The sequence below is a fragment of the Salvelinus fontinalis genome, chromosome 2, assembly GCF_029448725.1.
Source record: "Salvelinus fontinalis isolate EN_2023a chromosome 2, ASM2944872v1, whole genome shotgun sequence".
Lineage (NCBI taxonomy): Eukaryota > Metazoa > Chordata > Actinopteri > Salmoniformes > Salmonidae > Salvelinus > Salvelinus fontinalis.
The window spans coordinates 74,716,882-74,743,855 of record NC_074666.1 but is presented as its reverse complement, the minus strand read 5'-3'; the positions used below and the strand labels follow the sequence as shown (position 1 = coordinate 74,743,855).

Here is a 26,974-nt window from a genome sequence, read left to right as displayed (position 1 = left end):
ACGCACCATAGGGAGAGTACGTGGAAGAGGAACAGGGCTCTGGAGATGCACTGGAAGCCTGGTGCGTGGTGTAGGCACTGGTGGTACTGAGCTGGGGTGGGAAGGTGGCGCCGGATATACCGGACCGTGAAGGAGGACACGTGCTCTTGAGCACCGAGCCTCCCCAACCTTACCAGGTTGAATGGACCCCGTAGCCCTGCCAGTGCGGCGAGGTGGAATAGCCCGCACTGGGCTATGCAGGCGAACCGGGGACACCACCTGTAAGGCTGGTGCCATGTACGCCGGCCCGAGGAGACGTACTGGAGGCCAGATACGTTGGGCCGGCTTCATGGCATCCGGCTCGATGCCCAACCTAGCCCTCCCAGTGCGGCAAGGTGGAATAGCCCGCACTGGGCTAAGCACGCGTACTGGGGACACCGTGCGCTTTACCGCATAACACGGTGTCTGACCAGTACGACGCCCTCTTACTCCACGGCAAGCCCGGGGAGTTGGCTCAGGTATCCTACCCGGCTTCGCCACACTCCCCTTTAGCCCCCCCCCAAGAAATTTTTGGGTGAGCCTCTCGGGCTTCCAGCCTCTCATACGTGCTGCCTCCTCATACCAGCGCTCCTGGGCTGTGGCTGCCTCCTTCTCCTCCCGAGAGCGGCGATTCTCTCCCACCTTAGCCCAGGGTCCTTCTCCATTGAAAATTTGCTCCCAACTCCATTCCTCTTCTCTCCATTGCTTTAGTTCTTGTTCTCTCTCCTCAATCCGCTTGGTCCTGTTGTGGTGGGTGTTTCTGTAAAGGCTGTCATTGTTGTTCTCCCCCTTAGACGAGGAGGAGCATGGATAGGACCAAGATGCGGATTGAGGGAAATAAGCCATCTTTTAATGAAAAACAGCAAACAAGACACTACAAACTACAAAACAACAAACGTGACTAACCTTCAACTGTCCTGTGAGGACACAGGAACAAACACCCACAAAACACCAGTGAAACCCTGGCTGCCTTTGTATGACTCTCAATTAGAGACAAACAATACACACCTGTCTCTAATTGAGAATCATACCAGGCCGAACACAAAACCCAACATAGAAATACAAACATAGACAAACCCACCCAACTCACGCCCTGACCAACTAAAATGAATACAAAACAAAGGAAAACATGTCAGGAACGTGACATAGCTATTGTTAATGTAAAGTGAACGATTTATCTTTAGACTAGTCAGATATCCAATGACTGGATCTCTTGAAGATGTCAGCCAGTATGGGCCCTGACAGGAGGAGGGAAATAAAGAAATGCTTCCTGTTAGAAACTGGGATTGGAGTCAGAGTCAATGTCAAAAATCTATATGGCATGCCGTGGGATTGGCAGTTAATTACAATGATGAAAGCAGAGTACAAGCAGGTTTTCTCCCTGACAACATGTTATATTAATAGTAGATGACTGATACAAAAGGGGAGTCAAGGTTACTGTTGTCACGTTCCTGACCTGTTTTCTGTTATTTTTGTATGTGTTCCTGTTCCTGTTCGTGAGTTCTTCGTGTATTTATGTAAGTTCCATGTTCAGGTCTGTCTACGTCGTTTTGTTATTTTGGTAATCCTTTCAAGTGTTTATTCGTGTTTCGTCTGGATATAATACATTCGTTATGTCAAACTATCACGCTGCGCTTTGGTCCAATCCCTACTCCTCCTCTTCTTCTGAAGAGGAGGAGGACGACCGTTACAGAACCACCCACCAACCATGGATCAAGCAGCGTGAGAGGGACCAGCAGCAGCGACCTAAAAACCAGGACTCGTGGACTTGGGAGGAAATATTGTCTGGAAAAGGACCCTGGGCTCAGACAGGAGAGAATCACCGCTCTCGGGAAGAGAGGGAGGCAGCTAAAGCCCAGGAGCGGTGGTATGAGGAGGCAGCAAGGAGACATGGCTGGAAACCCGAAAAGAAACCCGAAAAATGTCTTGGGGGGGAGGCTAAAAGGGAGAGTGGCGAAGTCAGGTAGGAGACCTGCGCCTACTCCCTGTACTTACCGTGGAGAGCGAGAGTACGGGCAGACACCGTGTTAAGCAGTAGAGCGCAGGGTGTCTCCTGTACGTGTGCATAGCCCGGTGCGGTACATAGCAGCTCCTCGTATCGGCCGGGCCAGATTGAGCATTGAGCCAAGTGCCATGAAGCCGGCTCTACATATCTGGCCACCAGTGTGTCTCCTCGGGCCGGCTTACATGGCACCAGCCTTACGCATGGTGTCCCCGGTTCGCCTACATAGCCCGGTACAGGTTATTCCACTTCCCCGCACTGGTCGGGCGACGGGGAGCATACAACCAGGTAAGGTTGGGCAGGCTCAGTGCTCAAGGGAGCCAGTATGCCTGCACGGTCCGGTATTTCCGGCGCCACCTCCCCGCTCCAGCCCAGTACCACCAGTGCCTACACCACGCACCAGGCTTCCAGTGCGTCTCCAGAGCCCTGTTCCTCCTCCACGCACTCTCCCTGTGGTGCGTGTCTCCAGCCCAGTGCCTCCAGTTCCGGTACCACGCATCAAGCCTCCTGTGCGTCTCCAGAGCCCTGTACGCACTGTTCCTTCCCCCGTACTCGCCATGATGTGCGTGCCCTCAGCCCGGTACCACCAGTGCCGGGTACCACGCACCAGGCCTATAGTACGCCTTGAGAGTCCAGTGTGCCCTGTTGTTGCTCCCCGCACTAGCCTGAAGGTGCGTGTCTTTAGCCCGGTACCTCCAGTTCCGGTACCACGCACCAGGCCTACAGTGCGTCTCAGCTGGCCAGAATCTGCCGTCTGCCCAGCGGCGCCTGAACGGCCCGTCTGCCCAACGGCGCCTGAACGGCCCGTCTGCCCAACGGCGCCTGAACTGCCCGTCTGCCCAACGCCGTCTGAACTGTCCGTCTGCCAAGCGCCGCATGAACTGCCCGTCTGTACTGAGCCTTCAAAGCCGCCCGTCTGTACTGAGCCTGCAAAGCCGCCCGTCTGCCATGAGCCTTCAGAGCCGTCCGCCAGACAGGAGCCGCTAGAGCCGTCCGCCAGACAGGAGCCGCTACAGCCTTCCGCCAGACAGGAGCAGCCAAAGCCTTCCGCCAGACAGGATCAGCCAGAGCCTTCCGCCAGACAGGATCAGCCAGAGCCTTCCGCCAGACAGGATCAGCCAGAGCCTTCCGCCAGACAGGATCAGCCAGAGCCTTCCACCAGACAGGATCAGCCAGAGCCGTCAGCGAGCCATGACCAGCCAGAGCCGTCATCCAGCCATGACCAGCCAGAGCCGTCATCCAGCCATGACCAGCCAGAGCCGTCATCCAGCCATGACCAGCCAGAGCCGTCATCCAGCCATGACCAGCCAGAGCCGTCATCCAGCCATGACCAGCCAGAGCCGTCATCCAGCCAGGATCCGCCAGAGCCAGCCAGCCAGGATCCGCCAGAGCAAGCCAGCCAGGATCCGCCATCCAGTCCGGAGCTGCCGTCCCTCAGTCCGGAGCTGCCCCTTATCCCGGTGCTGCTCCTTATCCCGGTGATGCCCCTTAATTTAGGTGGGTTTATTTGGAGGGTGGTCATTGAGAGGGGGATACGGAAGCAGGGAGTGATTATGGTGGGATGGGGACCACGCCCAGAGCCTGAGCCGCCACCGTGGACAGATGCCCACCCAGACCCTCCCCTAGACTTTTGGTGGTGCGTCCGGAGTTCGCACCTTGAGGGGGGGGTTCTGTCACGTTCCTGACCTGTTTTCTGTTATTTTTGTATGTGTTTAGTTGGTCAGGACGTGAATTGGGGTGGGCATTCTATGTTTTGTTTATCTATGTTAAGTGTCAGTGTTAATTGACCTTGTATGGCTCTCAATCAGAGGCAGGTGGTTTACGTTTTCCTCTGATTGAGAACCATATATAGGTAGGTTGTTTCACATTGTTTGTTGTGGGTGGTTGTCTTCCGTGTCTGTGTATGTGCACCACACGGGACTGTTTCGTTTTGTCGTTCATGTATGTAGTCTGTTCCTGTTCGTGAGTTCTTCGTGTATTTATGTAAGTTCCATGTTCAGGTCTGTCTACGTCGTTTTGTTATTTTGGTAATCCTTTCAAGTGTTTATTCGTGTTTCGTCTGGATATAATAAATTTGTTATGTCAAACTATCACGCTGCGCTTTGGTCCAATCCCTACTCCTCCTCTTCTTCTGAAGAGGAGGAGGACGACCGTTACAACTGTGCTGCTGTCTACACTGACCATGATGTTCGTTGAGCTGTTAGGGAGATGGAGACAATTAGATTTTCGAAACAATATTTACTTTTTGATTACCTCTCTTCGTATAGCAGGGGTATTACCCTGATATTGATATCCCATTCAGAGCATAAAATGACCAATCTGGTATGGTAATTAGATTAAATACTAAATTGAATCCCATTATTTAAGTGTAGGCTTACCCTATGCAACTAACTAGCAAGTGGCCTGTTAGGTTGAAGATAATTAGGTTAAATAAAGAAGCAGCTAAAAGATCCATCAAGCACATTTGGTATTTATAGCTTTAGACATTGTGAACATCCTACATCAACTGGGATAAGCAGCATTCCACTGGGCACAAACTGGCTGAATCAACGTTCTTACTACGTCAACTACCAACGGGACATTGACAACTGTAGTATCTTATGCTTCACAGAGACGTGGCTGAATGACGACACTATCAACATACAGCTGGCTGGATATACGCTGTACCGGCAGGATAGGACAGCGACGTCTGGTAAGATAAGGGGTGGCGGACCATGTATTTTTGTAAATTACAGCTGGTGCACAATATCTAAGGATGTCTCGAGCTATTGCTCGCCTGAGGTAGAGTATCTCATGATAAACTGTAGACCACACTACCTACCTAGAGAGTATATCTGTATTTTTCATAGCTGTTTACATACCACCACAGTCAGAGGCTGGCACTAAGACAGCATTGAATGAGCTGTATTCCGCTCACCCAGAGGCGGCGCTCCTAGTGGCCGGGGACTTTAATGCAGGGAAACTTAAATCTGTTTTTCCAAATTCCTATCAGCATGTTAAACGTGCAACCAGAGGAAAAACACTCTGGACCACCTTTACTCCACACACAGAGACGCATACAAAGCTCTCCCTTGCCCTCCATTTGGCAAATCTGACCATAACTCTATCCTCCTGATTCCTGCATACAAGCAAAAATTAAAACAGGAAGCACCAGTGACAAGATAAATAAAAAAGTGGTCAGATGAAGCAGATGCTAACCTACAGGACTGTTTTTCAGACTAGAATATGTCACGGGATTCCGATGGCATTGAGGACTACACCACATCAGGCATTGGCTTCAACAATAAGTGCATGGATGACGTCGTCCCCACAGTGACCGTACGTACATACCTCAACCAGAAGCCATGGATTACAGGTAGCATCCGCACTGAGCTAAAGGCTAGAGCTGCCGCTTTCAAGGAGCAGGACTCTAACCTGGAAGCTTATAAGAAATCCCGCTATGCCCTCTGACGAACCATCAAACAGGCAAAGAATCAATACAGGACTAAGATCGAATTGTACTACACCGGCTCTGACGCTCGTCGGATGTAGCAGGGCTTGCAAACCATTACAGACTACAAAGGGAAGCACAGCCAAGAGCTGCCCAGTGACACAAGCCTCCCAGACGAGCTAAACTACTTCTATGCTTGCTTCGAGGCAAATAACACTGAAATGCATGAGAGCACCAGCTGTTCCAGAAGACTGTGATCACGCTCTCCTCAGCCAATGTAAGTAAGACCTTTAAACAGGTCAATGTTCACAAGGCCGCAGGGCCAGACGGAATACCAGGACGTGTACTGCGGGCATGCGTTGACCAACTGGCAAGTGTCTTCACTGACATTTTCAACCTCTCCCTGTTTGAGTCTGTAATACCAACATGTTTTAAGCAGACCACCATAGTGCCTGTGCCCAAGAACACTATGGTAACCTGCCTAAACGACTACCGACTCGTGGCACTCACGTCTGTAGCCATGAAGTGCTTCGAAAGACTGGTCATGGCTCACATCAACACCGTTATCCCAGAAACCCTAGACCCCTCCAATTTGCATACCGGCCCAACAGATCCACAGATGATGCAATTTCTATTGCACTCCACACTGCCCTTTCCCACCTGGACAAAAGGAACACCTATGTGAGAATGCTATTCATTGACTACAGCTCAGCGTTCAACACCACAGTGCTCTCAAAGCTCATCAATAAGCTAAGAACCCTGGGACTAAACACCTCCCTCTGCAACTGGATCCTGGACTTCCTAACGGGCCACCGCCCAGGTGGTGAGGGCAGGTAACAACACATCGGCCACGCTGATCCTCAACACGGGGGTCCCTCAGGGGTGCGTGCTCAGTCCCCTCCTGTACTCCCTGTTCACTCATGACTGCAAGGCCAGGCACAACTCCAACACCATCATTAAGTTTGCCGTTGACACAACAGATCACCGATCACTGATCACCGACAACAACGAGACAGCCTATAGGGAGGAGGTCAGAGACCTGGCCATGTGGTGCCAGGACAACAACCTCTCCCTCAACGTGATCAAGACAAAGGAGATGATTGTGGACTACAGGAAAAAGAGGACCTAGCATGCCCCCATTCTCATTGATGGGGCTGCAGGGGAGCAGGTTGAGAGCTGTGATGGTGTCCACATCACCAACAAACCAACATGGTCCAAGCACACCAAGACAGTCGTGAAGAGGGCACAACAAAACCTTTTCCCCCTCAGGAGACTGAAAAGATTTGGCATGGGTCTTCAGATCCTCAAATGGTTCTACAGCTGTACCATTGAGAGCATCCTGACTGGTTGCATCACTGCCTGGTATGGCAATTGCTCGGCCTCCGACCGCAAGGCACAACAGAGGGTAGTGCGAACATTCCAGTACATCACTGGGGCCAAGTTTCCTGCCATCCAGGACCTCTATACCAGGCGGTGTCAGAGGAAGGCCCTAAAAATTATCAAAGACTTCAGCCACACTAGTCATAGACTGTTCTCTCTGCTACTACACGGCAAGCGGTACCAGAGCGCCAAGTCTAGGTCCAAGAGGCTTCTAAACAGCTTCTACCCCCAAGCCATAAGACTCCTGAACACCTCATCAAATGGCTACCCAGTCATTTTGCATTGCCCCCCCCCCCCCCTTTTACACCGCTGCTACTCTCTGTTATCATCTATGCATAGTCACTTTAATAACTCTACCTACTGCACATGTACAAATTACCTCAACTAACCGGTGCCCCCGCACATTGACTCTGTATCAGTACCCCCCTGTATATAGTCTCGCTATTGTTGTTTTATTGCTGCTCTTTAATTGCTATGTGGAAAATACGTTGGATTAAAAAAAAATCTACGTAAACTGTTTTGAGGGTGAAATTTCAACCACCGGATTATGTTATCATGGTAACCAAATTTAAACAAACATACCATGTATAAAATATATTGAATTTGTACCTGGGCAGGTAGGCACCTCCTGCTGGAGAATGAATGTATCTACAGCTACCTTTTGGTCTACCATCCAAGGTTATACCCAAGCCCAGCTATGATAGGTTTCACAGACTATTACCAATGTGCTATCGTGAGAATGATTGTTGAGAGATCTCTACTTACAAACTGAATAGATTCACTGTTGCTATTGAAGTTATTCCACAGGGAAGGTTTAACAGAGAAAATGAAACGTGACCATACTTTATCAATCACCAAGGATGTTATTTACGCCTATATAGATTTGCAAAGTCATCAACAACAATTGTTTGAATTAAACCCAGAATTCAACTAAAAATAGACAATACAATAGGCCTAGGGTTTCAAGCTCTGGTTGATTTGAAATGTAATGATAGTGATATTGAATTGTGTTTTGTTGTCAATGCAACCAAATATCACCATTTGAAGGAGATGTATCTTCTGCTTGGAAAGTTCCGTCTCTGCCACTGGCTTTAATTCCAGTTTGTCTACAAATAAAAAACGTATCTTTTCAACCAAAAGTCAGAGTTAAAGAATATGACTAAATCAAATTAATCTTGACATAAAATACATTTAAAGTTTAATTTAATTTAGTCCTATTCTATAACTTTTATTGTTGGTTGAGATGGAGATGTGAATCCATTGTACCTGCATACCACTACTGGCTTGCTTCTGAAGCTAAGCAGGGTTGGTCCTGGTCAGGCCCTGGATGGGAGACCAGATGCTGCTGGAAGTGGTGTTGGAGGGCCAGTAGGAGGCACTCTTTCCTCTGGTCTAAAAAATATCCCAATGCCCCAGGGCAGTGATTGGGGACACTGCCCTGTGTAGGGTGCCGTCTTTCGGATGGGACGTTAAACGGGTGTCCTGACTCTCTGAGGTCATTAAAGATCCCATGGCACTTATCGTAAGAGTAGGGATGTTAACCCCGGTGTCCTGGCTAAATTCCCAGTCTGGCCCTCAAACCATCATGGTCACCTAATAATCCCCACTTTACAATTGGCTCATTCATCCCCCTCCTCTTCCCTGTAACTATTCCCCAGGTCATTGCTGCAAATGAGAACGTGTTCTCAGTCAACTTACCTGGTAAAATAACGGTAAAATATAAATAAATAAATATCAATGATTATTTTGTAGACAAAGTGGAATTAAATAACTTTAGAAATACAATGAATATCATATGAACTAATTGAAGTTAAAACCTTGGGGATCTAAGCTGACATATGGAATTGTTTTAAGATGGTCATACCATGGATCATTTTAGCTATTTAATTTAGAATTTTAAAACCCATTTAGGTTAAAAAAATAAATATGAATTTGGCCTTCACTACTACAGCCCATAGAAACGCATTGAATAAATGGCAAAAATGACAGTCAAAAAGTAAATCATAAAGAATAAGGTTTTGAAGTGTCTGTCCTACGTGTATATCTAGGTGATATAAGAAAGCTCAGGAAATATATATATTTTTACACATATTTAACCCCTTTTTTTGTGGTAGGCCCAAAACTACCTCCATACTTCCATTCATGATTTTAACCGGTACCGGTTACTTTCAGATGAGTCCTGTGACACTTCTGGAGGTCATAGAGCAAAACCGAGAACACCATCCTGTTCGTGGGAATGATCCTGTTCGTCAAATTAGTTTGTAGCCCAAATGGTTTGGACGCCACAAACAGAAGTTGGCACATCGACAGTGTCGACTTTGTAGAGAAAAACGAAGACTACCATCGTGAGAGTCTCATCTTTCCATATTAGCTTGTAGGCCAAACCGTTCGGACGCTACAGACGTTTTCGCGAGAAGACCAAGTTATGGAATGTTTCATGGTCTGACAAACACCGCTGTAGCTTGGCCACCTTCCACCGTAGAAGGCCGCCATAGGCAGATGCGATGGATCAAGACGCAGCCCATGCAATGTATTTACGGATTTTGATGGGATTTTTAAAATTATGTTACTTAGATGGACGCACCTGTGTGTCAATAAACTCTAGGGGGTTAACAAATGATATGTTGGATTCATGTCTCCAACTCAACCAAAAATAAAAAGTGACAAGAATGGGATTAAGCCAGTGGCTCAGATGGAACTTTCCAAGCAGTAGATAAATCTACTGTAAATGTTGATATTCGGGTGAATTGTCAACCAAATACAATTCAATATTACTTTCGTATTTGTTACGTTCCCCAGTTTATGTGTTGTAGTTTGTATTTAAGTGTGTGTTTCAGGAGATGGCTTCCTGAATTCTCCCCAAGCAGCTGATTGGTCGGCCCCGAATTGATGATTGGAGAGCTGACCACGCCCCCTCGTCAGGACGCAGCTGTCTTCAATTCGATTCCTTCTGAAGCTATATATTCTGTTGCTCAGAGGAGAGAATGCAGAGAAAGATTTATTGTATATCCTGAGAGGGATCATTGCAGAGAGGGATCATTGCAGAGAGGGATCATTGCAGAGAGGGATCATTGCAGAGAGGGATCATTGCAGAGAGGGATCATTGCAGAGAGGGATCATTGCAGAGAGGGATCATTGCAGAGAGGGATCATTGCAGAGAGGGATCATTGCAGAGAGGGATCATTGCAGAGAGGGATCATTGCAGAGAGGGATCATTGCAGAGGGTTATATCATATGCTGGTTGTGTTCTCAGAGAGATCATTGCTGAGAGTGAGACAGACATTTGGTATGTACTGTGTTAGTTGTTGATGGGAACAGCTTTGGTATGTTTTGTGTGAGTTTGTTGCTCAGTCAGAGCCTATTTGATGTCCTGTGTTTCTCAGTGTGTTTATGAAATTGTTTATAATATTCTGTTTCATTTGTTCCCAGGGGGGAAGGGGAAGGCACCTAGGGAGTGCTTAGGCAAGAGGCCCGCGGGCATACATATACCCTTAGTATATTCACTGTCTACGCACACCAGGTAAGACCTGGGTGGACTCCCCCCTGTATTTTGGTCAGGTCACCAGGCAGTGCTAAGTTAGGTAAGTAGTGGGTAGGCAGGTAAGGGTAGGAGAGGGGGCTTTGACATTTACTTTCTTTGCTTTTGTTCTGTCCAGACCCTTTTCCCCATATTACCCTGTGATGGAATAAATTCCTTGTAAACGGTACCACTCTCTCTGCCTTTGTCATCCTTACTCGCACCTACAGTCCATACCTCTTTCACTTCACTGGGAGTTGAGTTGTAGCAGGGTGTTGTGTTCCCTCTTTTTAGTGGTGTGCGTAACAGTATTACAGTAAATAGCATTAGCCTTAAGTTATCTTAGAAACTAATGTAACATTCAACCTTAAAATTAGTTACACATCCATGGCCACATTTTGAATTTACTGTAACTATACATTTCTTATGTAATCACATCAAGCGTGCATGTTCAAGATAGCATGCATAGGTCATTACAGGTCTGGAGATCTCCACAATTGCTGTAATCTGTGCAGAATCTCAACCGACATTGATCACTTGCACCATGTACTTTTAATGTAATCTCAACTGCAATCCAGGGCCTGGTTTCCCGATAGCGATGGAATTTAGTCTTACGAGTGTTTTAACTATACATATTTCTTACAATGGCCGAAGATGTACACTGAACAAAAATATGGGGTTGAGGTCAGGGCTCTGTGCAGGCCAGTCAAGTTCTTCTACAACGATCTCGATAAACGATTTCTGTATGGACCACGCTTTGTGCACGTGGGCATTGTCATGCTGAAACAGGAAAGGGCCTTCCCTGAACTGTTGCCACAAAGTTGGAAGCACAGAATCGTCTAGAATGCCATTGTATCCTGTTGAGTTGAGATTTCCCTTCACTGGAACTAAGGGCCTAGCCTGAACCATTAACAGCCCCAGACCATTATTTATCCTCCACCAAACTTTACATTTGGTACAATGCATTGGGGCAGGTAGGGTTCCCAGATTTGTTCATCGGACTGCCAGATGGGGAAGCGTGATTCATTGCTCCAGAGTCCAATGGCAGTGAGCTTTACACCACTCCAGCCCACGCTTGGCTTTGCGCATGGTGATCTTAGGCTTGTGTGCGGCTGCTTGGTCATAGAAACCCATTTCATGAAGCTCCTGACAGGTATTTTTCTTCCAAGCTGTCTGTCCCAGGGTGTTTATACCATATGCAAATGTCTGACTGCCACTTCTGTTGTCATTGCACCTAGAACATCATAGTTCCTTGTCACGCTCTGTTACTCTCAACTCTCCCACTGAGGAAATATAATTGTCTGAGATATCAAGTCAGGGGGTGTAATTTGACTTTAAAAGTATAGAATCACCAGGAAATGGAAAAACCCGGAGGATGGCACTTGAGAACCAGAGAGATGATTTGCTGGCCCATTTCAGAAGTGGTTTTGTAATTTCAATCAATTGGTTTTAGTGTAGGTCACAAAGAAAGTTAAGTTGAATAGCTTTTGAGACAAGTGGAAATATGTAAGTGTTTGGAAAATTAATATTGATGTCTCATACTATACCAGACATTTATCTGAGAATTATTCACAGCGGAGGGGTGAAATGAATTACACTACAGTGAAACAACAAACCTTGTCAAAAAGTTCTGTTGAGGTTTGGTTCCCTCTTGTGTCACAGTGGTTAGTCACAGCTTTTGTTTCCCTATAGGACGGGATGCCCTGCAGCTCTCCAATCTTGCTCCCCTCTTCTCCCAGATGTCTGGCAGAAGAGCTGTGGGGGAAAATGCTGGACGGAGGCCAGATAATGTGTATCTAGGCCACTCACCACTAAACTGTGCTTTATTCCATTCTGATCAGAGCTAGAAAGTCTCAGTGAAAGAGAGCTATTGATTTTTCATCTTTGTTAATGACAGTGAAACTAAGGAGTTTCATGATACATGATCGGGGACTGTGAAACAACACAAACATAGGGGTATCTTTTCTAGTTAACACAGTCACAGCTCAATATAAAGTAATCACTTTTAAGAGTTCTATTGCCCGCCCAGAGGGGTTTATCCTCTGTGAACTCGCATGAAAAGCAGACTGAGATAAAACTACAGAGTAGTGAGTGACAGCAGCAGATAGAACAAAGAGAGTTAACTAGGGCTCTATTGTTTCTACTATATGGTTTGTGCTGAGCCCTGTGACTGAGCACACCAGGTCCTGAAGGTTGTGCAGTACTAACATATTAGGCCTTAAAGCCCATGCACACATGCACACGCAAACACACCACACACGCAAACACACACCACACACACACACACACTATCTCGTCCTGACATATCTTGCTACAAATGTCAGTCTGCTCTGCAATGAGTTTCCTTCCTGTCCAAACAAATAATGTGAAGGTCATCAAAAAGAAAGGAGGACCAAGGCATTGCTCATGTAATTAATTAAAATGCCTTTATTGTATGGCGTGTTCAATGAAAACAAAGATGAAAAACTCTGACATGTTTTGGCTGCATGGCCTTTGTCAGGGAGTACAAAAATCTGATAATGCAATGTCCTCTTTTGAACAGCTTTTTCTAATAAACCCTGATTTGAAGAGGGAGTGGTTACAGAATTCATGGGACAACACCTAGTAAGCAATACCATACACATTAAAAAGTGAAGTACTGTAGATATGTTATCAACATGCACATCACAGCTAGAAGCATCAGAAACTCTAGAAAAGTAGTTCTAACCTTGAATATGACTGGGCAAAGTGGTAAGAATAGGAGAGACATCTAATTTATAGTACACTAGATCACAGCAAACAGCAAACTAGATAGACCGCAGTCTAAACATAGCTGAGGGAAATAGAGTAATATGTCCACTAGATGACAGCAAGGGACCTCCTACGACCCTAAGGAAAGGTGAGAAATCCATATCTTCATTTAAACCAGGGCACTTAATGGCCTGTAGTTGTAAATCCAAAGACTTTCCCTTTGGTTTAGCTGTTTAAGACGGTCCCATTTTCTAATTGATGCCGGAACATGATCAATACCCGTAGCTTGTAGGGAGGCATGGGGTAGGGAGGCATGCCATGGGGTAGTCTTCACTGCCTACCCGTATGGTGCACTTGTGTTCCGCTAAGTGGTTTTGAAGGCGTCTCTTTGTCCATCCAATGTAGAACACCTTGTAATGAATATTCAAATCTGTAGATGACATGAGTAGTATTGCAGTTAATGAAATGCTGACTTGATACTCCGTTTTAGAAGCTGTGTCAACAAAATACTTTTTCTGTGCAATATTTCTGCGATGGTTGCACTGGTTGCATTTAAAAGAGCTGCTGGGTTTGTGGTCTAGCCAAGTCTTTTGAAAGTCACCAGGAAGATATTCAGCTGTCGTCTTTTTCCTGATTCTGCGGACTCTTTGGAATTGGCCATATGGAATGTTCTCTTTTAGCCTTTTGGGGTGGTAGCTGTCTCCCCTCAGAATGTTATTCCCATCGGTAGACTTCCTTAAGATTGATGTGTGCAAACAAACTTTGTCATTTTTACTGATGTCATTTTTACTGATGTCAAGGTCGCAAAAATGAATGTTATCCTTCTGTCTACCAAAACCTACTATTGTGTACCTTAGCAGCTTCTGTCTACCAAAACCTTCTACAAAATAACGTGAAGGGTTGAACTTGTCATCTTAAATGAATGTGAGCTGACTGACAATGCCTTTGAAGCCAGAGCTTGGGTATAATGCCATTCTCCACACCATGACCGTACCAGGCCTGCCAGAGAGCCCTGTCGTGTCAGTCTGATTCAAGGCTCATAGGGCTGCATGAAAATGGTTGCCATAGCAGCAGGGATGTAGATTGCTCTCTGTCATAGTAGGAATGGCCCTGGGTGACCTCAAGAATGGCTGCCTCCTCTCTGTCTTTCTGTCTCTTCTCTGTGATTTATTGCCTTAACCCAATGACAAACTCCTCTCTCTCTCCTCTCTGACTAGTCCTGCAGGTGCAGGAGCACAAGTGGTCAGGCTGGTCACAGACATGTTGATTTTCATGGGTGTCTGAATGAAATCTAGGGATTGTGACAATCGGTTTCATCTATCTCTCCTCCAGTTTTAAGGTCTCATATCATTAGTTATTGTATTCTATATAAAACATTTTCACTAGGTTACAAAAAGCCAGAGGGAGGATACAGGGTACATTGTGGAAAGGTGAGATCGTTCAACTTTGTGAGTAACTTCTGCCCATAGTTACCTAGCTATATATTAGAATAGTAGAGTAGATTCTTAGCAATTGGATTCATAGAATGGGCCAAAGCAGGCTAGTCTAACAGGTGCAAACTCTTCACTGATGCAAACGCGTCAGGTCCAAGTCCTACCAGTCACACTGCAGCGGTCGATAAGAGACTTGGTTTGAGTGTCCTCACATTCTGACTATTGAGTGCTGCTGTTGATAAACTCAGCAAAAAAAGAAATGTCCTCTCACTGTCAACTGCGTTTATTACAATGAAGATCTGTGAATTTATTTGGATTTTTACGAATTATCTTTGAAAGACAGGGTCCTGAAAAAGGGAGGTTTCTTTTTTTTTGCTGAGTTTATGTCTGCTCAGCTGCTGACGGCTAAGGGAACTGGCCATGGTGCTGAAAGTAAAAAAGTAGGCCACAGCGTCAACGGATGTGAAAAAAGCTGGTATGTAAGGTTAAAGTAAATTATACTGTCCAAAGACTAAACGTGTATTTTTTTAAATAGCTTGTGTGCTTTTAAATGAAAACTGTAGGAACTAGGCTATCTATGATGTTTGCTTTCTATTCTAGAGACTAATTCACTGCTATTTAGATTTAGGCTTCTGTTCAGGGCTGACTGGGACATTTTTAGTCCTTTGTCATTTGTCCTGCAATACTGAAACTTTTGATTGTATGTATCACTCGTTAGATGGCGCTGCACTGAAAACAATTCTAGGCTACTTGCACAATCTGGAAATACACCGCCAGAAAGCGAATGGAGCCTAGCACACGTTGTGTGCTCACTGGTGAGCAATGGACTTTTACGCTCGATAACTCTGCTACCTTTTCCCCAACTTGAAACACATACACGTTTACCATGTTAACAAGGAGGAGTGAACAATATTACTTGTGTTTTTCCAACAGAACGGCTTGGACTCCGGAGTCAGGGTTCATTTATGGACTAATTTAAACTCGGCTGAAGCAAACTATTGTATGCAGCTGGGCAAGCGGAGTGTATTCCTGCCGAACTTTACTAAACCAAGCACGTGCAGAATTGGTTGTCCGATTCCGAAGTCGATGTATCGATATTTTTAAAGCTCTATTCATTCATAATTACTATGTTTATGTTTGCGCTTAGGACACTTTGTGAAATATACACAATGTTGGGGGCTCTTTGCGTTTTCTCCTTCTCCGGAAAATGAGTGCTGTGAACACAGACTATTCAACTATGGTGAGAAGATGTCTTCTGACGTTCAAACCATTCAGGTAAGGATCTACATGTAGGCTACTGTTCTCGTGGTCTCGATGTACAGGCAGTGTTCTCTCTCTGTGTTGCCTAAGTCTCAAATTGAGTTGGAAAAAAAATGAGTTAACCTTATGAAAATGGGAACGTCATGAGTAGACTACAACAAACTCACAGTGGTCAGGTTGCCTTGACAGGAGTACACACCTGTGATGTCATAGAGGTGTGAAAATGGATCTGTCATGTCAGAAACATGTTATGACAACCTCATAAAAGCAAAGAGTATGCTAACGGCATAACGGATCAAGGTGCATTGCAGATAGTGCACAACAAGACTGAATATGAACTACATATTACTACAGTAGTTTGCATGTATTTCCCCCTGTACACAGAATGACATGCATGTACCTATACAGAAGGCCTATGCACTTGACACGTGAGTCAATATGGATCACTGCATTGTTTGAGCTCTTGGGCATACTCTGATCGCTATGGTAAACCTGAACTCTAAAAGCAGTTAGGCTTGTGCCTAGTGTCTACTGTGAATGAATTCATTGGTGTGTAGAATGTGTTCAGTGGCATGCAAACACACAAAGGAGCAGATCAGCAGCGTACAGTAGGTGATATCAACTAGTTATGTGTATTTCTGCTCACATTGGTTTTAGCTTTCATGAGCGCAATACTCAGCTCTTCACCATTAGCCCAAATATTGGACAGTGATGGAGTATGACATCGCTCTTAGGCAGTAAGAATATAATATTACCTCTGAATTAAATGAAGCTCTCTTTTAAAGAGTTACCCTTACAGCACAGGATCAGAAGAAAGAAAGCAATATCATAACCCGTGTTAAATGAGCAGCAAGTGATGTGAGCTGTGGTGTGTAATATGTAAATCTAGCTCTCCATCCAGCAGCTCTCCTCTGGAGGAATGGATGGGAAGGGTTTAAAATATTTCAACATTTGCATGAGCATTTCTCAGTGGATCACTTTTCTCACGCAAGGATGTCATCTACAGTTTGAAAGTCATCTGTTATGAGCATTCATTTCCACCCACCATTCTGAACATTTGAAAATGTCTACAGTGATTGTGGTTGCAGTCACAAATATGCAACTGTAATCCTTAATGTTATAATTTTTCAGTTGACTTTTCATGCATTATGTAGTACACAAGACCCATGTACCATATGTAATATGCCATTTACCTTTGTCCACAACCAGATCCCCAGCATTGCCGTAGGTAGATTAGTTAAGAATGATGATTGATAATTCATCCATCTCTAGTCCTGACAATTGGATTCTCTGCACTCTGTTAAATGGCAAGAAATGCAGTGATAGGATTAAAACACTAAGTGAAACCTAAGTGGACTCGAAAAAATAAAGTTAAAGCATTTGTTTTCATGATGCTGTCATCTCCCGTTTGCCGAGCTATGTGAGATGCACCTGACTACCCCCATGAAAATAATTGCAATGCGTTAGACCAATGGCCATTGAACTCAAACTTGTCATCTTTAAGTTTCTTTGTTATTTTGCATCATCTTCTTGTGCCCCATTCATTTTGTACTGTACAGCTCTTTTGCTTTCATTCTGACAGTTGACTCCCCCCTCGTCTCTTCTATCCTGCCTTAACTCCCTCATTTTTCTCTTATTGTTCCCCCTGAGTTCTAACCCTGAGTCTTGCTCTCTGTCTCCTGGCTGCCCTGGTCCCTGTCCCTGCAGGATCTTTGTGGCGGGGATCGGCTTCTTCAGCCTGTGCTTCCTAATGACCTCCCTGGGGGGGCAGTTCTCGGCCAAGCGACCCGGAGACACTCCCTTCACCATGCGGGCCGAAGGTAAGCTCCAGAATACAGACATTACAGCGTATCTCTCTCGGTAAAGCCTGGCAGCCTCTGACTACATACGTTCTCTGCACACAATAAACACGGAAGAACACGCTCAGTGCAGCAGAAGCCCTTGATTGCAGGCAGCCGGCTGACAGACCTCATCAGTCTGCTGCTCACCAGGTGGGGGTTAGGGGGCCTGGGGAGATGGTGATGTGGGTCTTGTTACCCTCCCCTCACCTCCCTGTAGTCTTGCTAAGATGTCACCCCCTCCATGTCTTTAGTATTCACCCTGGTCAGTGTTCCGTGCTCTGGGAAAGCAGGCTCTTAAATTTTGGAGCACGTTATCTGTGTTTGTGCTATGTGCCCCTGCATTTATATCACAGTGCACAGATCATTTAGAAGAGTCAATGTTAGCTTGGGCGCTGTTGCCTCTCAGCTTTATTACAGCCTGGCACTCTGACACTGTCTCATCCTCATAGGGCAATGTGGGCATTATCAGGTGACATAACCACCCAACAGAACAATAGAAAGTCAAGAGAACTCAGAATTATTCCTGTTGTTTTACAGATTATTTGCTTTATGGTTTGTTCAGCAGTGATGCATGCTTGTAGACCTAAATGCTGCTGCAGTGCAGTGATAATACACAGTACAGTAGGAATCTCTAGTGACAGTTTGTTTGTCTGTGTGAAAGCCTGATCTAAAGCAGAATCCCTCTCTGTCCTCCAAACTGTGGATAAAATCCATAAGTGATGGATAATCTTCATACTATGTAATCCGCCGTGCTGCACGCCAACCCCAGCAGAGATGGGGAGAGGGACGTGGGCAGGCAGGCAGAGGAAGGCTGGAACGCTGCCTGATAAATTAACCACTCACAGGCTGCAGTCTAGGGAAGGCATTTGGCCCTCAGCTCATTAAAGCGCCCTTCTAAAGCAGGGATTAGGGTGGCCCAATGCTCCTTGATCACAGCTACTTGACATAAACACCCTGTTAGACCTATCTCTCTTTCACTCTCACTCACTCACACACCATCTGACACTCTGCCTCCTTCTCCATGCTGCGGAAAAACCATTAGATTCTTTATGTATGTACGATAAAGGATGATTCTAGCCAACATAAAGACTTGTAGAAACTTCTTATTCTGTTGCCCTTTTTGTGTTTTATTTTTGTCACACACACAAAGTTATTCTCTCTGTTCTCTCTGCTTATATTGTTTACATGGGAACAAACTGTACATGGAATATAAGCTACTGCTAAATTGGACTTTTTACACGCCGTGTGGGGCTGGATGCTGCCATAAAATAGAGATGCCCTCATTTTCTATTTACCCGGAGGACTTTTCTTGAGCTGATCACAAGGAGTGTGATTCCTCTGAACTGGTCCACACTGCCTGTTACCCAACCAGGGAAAGCCTTGCTAAGTAAACTCTGAGCCTGTGTGTGTCTGTGTGTGTGTGTAATGAATGGGCAGGATAGAGGTCAGTGTTCATTGGAGCAGCACCAGGATAGTAGACACCAAGTCAGCTACTTCTGGCCCCAGGCGTGACACAGAGAGCCTGTTGACTGTTAATCTGCTTTAGTGATGAGGATCTTTAAGTGCACCCGCACACACACACAATTTGTGTTTTGCAAGAGGGAGGAAAAAGGCTAGGGGCCAAGTAAATGGGGGATATTTTTACGTATTAGACCAACTGAGCATAGAAATATATCCCAGATTGACTGTGATGGTAATAAGCCTTTTAGTAGAGCTCATGAACGGACCAGTAGTTGATAGAGGAGGAGTTTAGATGTGCAGTCGTGGCCAAAAGTTTTGAGAATGACACAAATATTAATTTCCACAAAGTTTGCTGCTTCAGTGTCTTGAGATATTTTTGTCAGATGTTACTATGGAATACTGAAGTATAATTACAAACATTTAATAAGTGTCAAAGGCTTTTCTTGACAATTACATGAAGTTGATGCAAAGAGTCAATATTTGCAGTGTTGACCCTTCTTTTTCAAGACCTCTGCAATCCGCCCTGGCATGCTGTCAATTAACTTCTGGGCCACATCCTGACTGATGGCAGCCCATTCTTGCATAATCAATGCTTGGAGTTTGTCAGAATTTGTGGGTTTTTGTTTGTCCACCCGCCTCTTGAGGATTGACCACAAGTTCTCAATGGGATTACGGTCTGGGGAGTTTCCTGGCCATGGACCCAAAATATTGATGTTTTGTTCCCCGAGCCACTTAGTTATCACTTTTGCCTTATGGCAAGGTGCTCCATCATGCTGGAAAAGGCATTGTTCGTCACCAAACTGTTCTTGGATGGTTGGAAGAAGTTGCTCTCGGAGGATGTTTTGGTACCATTCTTTATTCATGGCTGTGTTCTTAGGCAAAATTGTGAGTGAGCCCACTCCCTTGGCTGAAAAGTAACCCCACACATGGTCTCAGGATGCTTTACTGTTGACATGACACAGGACTGATGGTAGTGCTCACATTGTTTTCTCCAGGCAAGCTTTTTTCTGGATGCCTCAAACAATCGGAAAGGGAATTCCTCAGAGAAAATGACTTTACCCCAGTCCTCAGCAGTCCAATCCCTGTACCTTTTTGCAGAATATCAGTCTGTCCCTGATGTTTTTTCTGGAGAGAAGTGGCTTCTTTGCTGCCCTTCTTGACACCAGGTCATCCTCCAAAAGTCTTTGCCTCACTGTGCGTGCAGATGCACTCACACCTGCCTCCTGCCATTCCTGAGCAAGCTCTGTACTGGTGGTGCCCTGCTCCCGCAGCTGAATCAATTTTAGTAGACGGTCCTGGCGCTTGCTGGACTTTCTTGTGCACCCTGAAGCCTTCTTCACAACAATTGAACCACTCTCCTTGATGTTCTTGATGATCCTATAAGTGGTTGATTTAGGTGCAATCTTACTGGCAGCAATATCCTTGCCTGTGAGGCCCTTTTTGTGCAAAGCCATGATGACGGCACGTGTTTCCTTGCAGGTAACCATGATTGACAGAGGAAGAACAATGATTCCAAGCAACACCCTCCTTTTGAAGCTTCCAGTCTGTTATTCGAACTCAATCAGCATGACAGAGTGATCTCCAGCCTTGTCCTTGTCAACACTCACACCTGGGTTAACGAGAGAATCACTGACATGATGTCAGATGGTCCTTTTGTGGCAGGGCTGAAATGCAGTGGAAATGTTTTTTGGGGGGGATTCAGTTCATTTGCATGGCAAAGAGGGACTTTGCAATTAATATGCAAATTGCCATCCTACAAACTGAGGCAGCAGACTTTGTGAAAATTTATATTTGTGTCATTCTCAAAACTTTTGGCCACGACTGTAGATGGAAGGGAGAGGAAGTATAAAAATGAGGAAAACCAACAGACTGGTTTCTAACGTAGGGAAGAGAAGGTGAGCCTATCATAACATGTTGTCCATAACGTTCTTTCAGAGAAGACTAAATTACATTTGAGTAGATACGGTATACAATAAATGATGCTGCTGTAGGCTAGTGGGAGGACTACAAATCAATGAATCGTTTGTAGATTCTGCCCAGATCCTGTCTGTATAGTATCCAGCTTTGCAAGCTTTGATGCTATTTACATTGGATGATCTGTTTGTCTAGGCCTTTATTGGCTTGTTGTGTGGACAGGGAGAGAATTAGCAGGCATACAGGCTCTGTTGTAGGATTCTCCCTGGTCGGATTAGTGACCACACTGGGGATATACACAATGTTATACAGAATTGATACCCAACAATGAAATAGAATAGATTCCTAAGGTTTCATACAGACCGTGTTTGAATCTTGCATTTCAGTTACCTCCACTTATTGATATGTATCAATTCAGACCTGTCTGAGTCAACATCAATACTAAATCAATATATTGTAGCCTATTCTCAGTGACTGCTGTTGCTCAATTCTTATTGATAGTACGACATTGTACTATTTGCTTTTTCTGTCCCGTTGCTTTACCTGGCTACACCCAGTAGGCCACTGAAATAATGTGGCTGTACAAACGTTTACCCCATTATTGGTGCAGGTTAACATTTTTGGGGGTGAGTCTTGTCCGTGATGCAGAACTGAGGGATATCCACTAGATGTGCCAGCTGCAAAGTCAAAATGAGTTATATTGTACAAATAAATGAAAACAAATGTAGGTTAGTGTTAGGCATTAGGTTTAGCAGTGTGGTTGGGGTTGTATGACTTTGTGGCTGGGCCAGCTAGTGACCACTGAGCAGAGCTGCCTCCAGCACATGAGTCATCCCAATAAATGCTAACCTGCATTATGCAGGTGGTCTTTCATGGAACGTGAAACTAATGATGTGGTGGTGGACTATTTCCTGGAAAGGACGAAGGCGTGAAAGAGGGAAACGTTAGAGAGGATCAATCTTAAAGGCTGCAGAGGTGTTCCAGGGGCTTCTAATAATGTCTTTGAAGCCCTCCCTCACGGAGACCCCTTTTTCCATAGGGCTATTAACATGGCTCTGCCTGGCTGTTGGGTAGATGAAGAAAGGGTAAAGTTCATGAGCTCCAAGATTTTCCCTTGGCTGGCTGATGCTGTTTAAATGGTTGATATACAGTAGTTTGGATGTAAACATATTTTGTCTATCCCCCTGTACTGCTGAGAGATGAGAGGCAGAAGTTCCATTGTGCTGTTCTACAGACTCAATCTGAGTAGCTATTCTATCAGACTAGCTATACACACTCAATCAGAGCTAGGTACAGTACTGTAGCATCCTTTAAGGAACCACCCATTATGAAGCTTCTGTGTGTCTATTCACTCAGTCACTCAGTTAATGCACTGTAACAGTGCACACAGTGTGTTTGTGTACTAGGCCTAAGGTGCTCTATCAGTAAAATGCCACTGATGGATGTTGGTACACATCTAATTAACAGGAGGAGTCTGGCGCTAATATGGGGCCAGGGAAGTAGACTGGCTCACACACGTATTAGGCCCGGAGGCCAAGTGAGGTGTAATAACTCATGAACTCTCACCGCATATGTTGTTTTCCCCTACATCTTGTAACACATAGTAGGTCACGTATTGCGTCAGAAAACATAGTGGTTGGGCAGGAGCCACTAAGGTGAAAGGTGAAAAAAGGTGAAAGGTTGAAAGGTTTCACTAAGGTGAAACAGAGAGAGCTGATGAACTATTTCTATGCCTATTTCTATTTCTATGCCTATGAACTATTTTGCAAGATGTACACAAGAGTAAAAATGACATCTAATTTGACCTCCATTCAATGTCATGGCTATCTTGTCACAATGTGTTCACATGTTCATTGTAATGCTAATAATGCAGTTAAATCCATTAAAGTGCAAAGACTTCCACTGCAGCTATGTTCAGTGACGCGTTCATGACAACGATAGACCATGTATTGTATAGCTCAGCAGTCATCACTACCTAAAGTAGAGCAATTAATTGAATTCTCAAAGTGAAGACATGGCTTTTTAATGTACAGGTCTCTAAAAAAAACATAAATTGCCTCAGTGAAAGACAAATGGCACGCTTGAAACAGAGGGTGGTCTTCTCAGAAGTGGTTTTGAAAAAAAGGGAAGAATTGGCCTTTGTTGCAGCATGCATGTATAGTCCCCACGGACAGAGAGACACTGCAGGAGGTCCAGCATGCTGTACTGAGGTGAGCTGCTGTGACTAAAGAAGACATGAGCTTCCATCAGGGTGGCCAGACAAAGAGACAGATGCTTTTCTGTTGGATTTTGAAAAGCTCACGACAGCCATGTTGTACAAATCTTTCTCACTCTATTTTCCATGATAGGCAGTGACATTTTGCTGAAGAAAAATACCATGGTTCTACGGGTAGGGCGGCTGCACAAATGTTTTGGATTCTTAGCAGATCTGATGGCATCCACCAGGGTAAGAAGGCATGGGGCTCTGCAGAGAAGAGAGGAGAGGGGAGAAACCTCAAAGATTCCTCATCTTGAGCAGCTGAAAAGATTTACAGTCATCTTGATTCTGTGTTGATTGATAAAACCTTCATCCAGTGAAAACACTGTCACAGTCATGAAGGGATTTTCTTTGCGTTCTCACAAACATTATTTCTAGAAGCGAAACTAATATGTAAAATTACAGTGCAAACCTTTTTAGAGTTGTATAACTAACTGGAAGTCAATCTGGATAAGAGCGCCTGCTAAATGACTAAAATGTCAAATTGAAATGTTATGAATTAGTTCTCTGGAGTGTTCAAGTATACAAAGAACACCTTCCTAATATTGAGTTGCATCCCTTTTGCCCTCAGAACAGCCTCACTTCGTCAGGTCATGGACTCTACAAGGTGTTGAAATCATTCCACAGGGATGCTGGCCAATGTTGACTCCAATGCTTCCCACGGTTGTGTCAAGTTGGCTGGATGTCCTTTGGGTGGTGGACCATTCTTGGTACACACAGGGGAAACTGTTAAGCGTGTGAACCCAGCAGCGTTGCAGTTCTTGACACACTCAAACCAGTGCGCCTGGCACCTACTACCATACCCCGTTCAAAGGCACTTAAATCTTTTGTTTTGCCCATTCACCCTCTGAATGGCAAACATGAACGCCTAATGCTGAACACAGTAGTCAGTATGTATTGTTTGAAGGAGTGTGTGTGTGTGTGTGTGAGAGAACTGGATGTGTGTGTACATTAAATTGAATCAGAAGCCTATCAGCGGTCTTTGTGCAGAGTCCCTGACTCAGCGGTTCCCCTCTTTGTGTTGTTGGTGGGGTCCGATTTCTTATTTACCCTGAAAATACAGAGCCACACGTTCTATCAGGTGGTTGTGGGAGGTCAAATGTGAACTGAATGCTGAATGTAAACATTGTTAGTATCTACATAAAAGCTCCCCATCTAGTTCCACCTCATGTCTGCCATTCATACCAATGAAGAAGACTGGCCTTCAACTTGCTTGTGGTTTTCCTAAAATGTGTTTTGGGTTTGTTTGTGTCTGTCTATATTGTCTGTAGGGTTAATAGGAGGAAGAGGCAGGTTTTTAATTGAAGCCGTGGAGAAGCATAGACAGATACATTAGTGCAGATAGCTTCCTCTTTCTGGGCTGTCAGGTGAAATGAGGAGAGAGAGGATAAGTGACAGAGGTTGTCGGCTCTAATAGGTTCTGGTTCTGTCAGCTCCCCCATGGCTGCCGGGTACACTAGAGCAACTCAATCTCAATCAGTCTTCCTGTTAATGAATATTCGTATGAGGAGTGAGAGCAGCAGGGCTAGGGGGAGTGTGAATCTAGCAGGTGAGAAGGGATAGGGGGGAGGGACTGACACCCCAAGGGTCCTCAACCAGGAAAACAACACACACTTGTACACACACACACACACACACACACACACACACACACACACACACACACACACACACACACACACACACACACACACACACACACACACACACACACACACACACACACACACACACACACACACACACACACACACACACAGTACTCTCGAGTTATATGTACCAACATTTCTCAGTTGTACACAATCTTGTACAAAACCCTATGAAAAACTGAAGGCTAATTGTCAATAGGGATATGCATAAATGTAATGTTTTATGCGGAAACCACCAACAATTCAATACAGTATGGTATGTGCAGGGTCAGGTATATGTCTGTCTGTGTATGTTATAGCCAAGACATTGAATAGATTTGATCAATATTTGTCTCATTTTTGCTACTGTAGGTAGCATTAGTTAACTGTACCTGTGCTAAAACCTATATTTTTCATCTTATAGCTTGTTCTCCATCTTCTTTTTAAATAGTGAGCTAACTTGCCTTCAGCACTTTTTATTTCCCTGACTGATCAAAACTCATTTTCTCATGCTTTCTTTTGTCTCTCTGCAGCAGACCAGAGGAGGCTGGTGGGAGGAGCTATAGGAGGACAGGCTCATTTTAAAGACTAGGATGGAATTATTGGAATGGTATCAAGCACATTAAACATATGGAAACCACATGTTGGACCCTGTTCCCTTTGTTCCATCCCAGCCATTACAATGAGCCCGCCCTCCTGAAGCTACTCCCACCAGCCTCCTCTGCAGCAGACATATAATGGGCATTATGTTTGGAACATCAAATCGCAATAAAATTGCAAGTATCAAATCACAATTGTGGTGGTTATTTCTTTATTATCAATTGAGGAGTGACAAACTTATCACACAAGTCAGAGTTATACTTAGTCTTTATTCACTTATTAATAAGGAGAGCAAGTCACACACACACAAGTGAATGATGTGAGTGTTCTGCAATAACGATGGCTGGTCGACGAACCACCCCTAGATGATTTGTTGAGAGCCCCGACACAAAGGATACAACTATCTTCTATAGTAAAGATACTCCCCCTTAGTCTACATGACAAAATATGTGTGGAATGGGTCACAAGGTTAGGATTCGTATGAAATAAATTAATAATTCACAGCAGACAGGATCTGCTGTAAAGACTGTTCTCATTGTGTGGAAACCAGGGTCTTGCCCCCAAAACAAGGTTCCCCTCATCATTATCCATACCAGAGCCATCTCTCCCTGGTACCTTCCAGTCAGACCAGAGCAATCTCCCTCACATGAGTGGAATGTGGCTTGTTAGGTTTATCACCTAAGGCATCGTAAATCTCCTGTCAGCACTAAGCTCCAGAGGCCCACCCTCAGTTCACAGACACAGTAGAGTTCTAAGAACTCTATAAAACTGCATAAAACAACCATTTGATGCAATAACAGTATTATAACATAATCTTGTAATTTTGCTCTCACACAGTACATATACTGTAGAATCGTAAGAATTGCAATATATCGTATCGGCACATAAGTATGGTCATAATATCATACCATGAAGTCCCTGGCAATTCCCAACCCTAAACTATAGCACTTTATCTCATCCTACTCTCTCTCTCCTCAGCAGCAGTCCTTTTTCCTCTACTCCCCCCTCACCTGGCATCTCATCACACACACACACACACTTAGCCATCTAGTACACATACTTGGCAGGTATTGATTTCCTCTCACGATTTAGTCATGAATTTACTTAATCAGTCTAAACATATACCCGCTGTTTAAATAACAAATGAGGGATTTTCACAAGGCTAATAAAAACATCATGGGGATGTTGGAGTGAGTGTGTCTGCAGGATTAGCGCAGTGTGATGAGACACAATACAGAGCCATCCCTCTGTGATGCTGCTGGAGTGTCAGCCCAAATCCACACCCACCACAGGAGGCTGAGGAAAGGATGCCCACAGACAGCCACAGTAGCAAAGGCAACACAGAGTTTGACATTAGGCAAAGCATGGCTTGGCAAACACAAGCATTAAACTGTATCATGTTTGTGTGTCTGAAGCCTTCCTGGATTACAGCGTACTGTATGCACACACAGGGTATGGATGATGCTTTGCTGTTGTCTACTCCACAATGGTGGCCATGTTTTT

At 44.9% G+C, this 26,974-nt stretch overlaps 1 protein-coding gene across 1 annotated transcript in view; it reads left to right on the top strand.

Moving 5' to 3' along the window:
• The first annotated feature begins 15,251 nt into the window (after nt 1-15,251).
• Nucleotides 15,252-26,974, top strand: part of LOC129825732 (alpha-1,6-mannosylglycoprotein 6-beta-N-acetylglucosaminyltransferase B-like) — an 83,785-nt gene continuing 72,062 nt past the window's right edge. The window contains exons 1-2 of the mRNA XM_055885906.1: nt 15,252-15,785; nt 17,478-17,590. Coding sequence (XP_055741881.1) covers nt 15,718-15,785; nt 17,478-17,590 — 181 coding nt within the window. The 5' untranslated portion in view covers nt 15,252-15,717. The remainder of the gene's footprint in view (nt 15,786-17,477; nt 17,591-26,974) is intronic.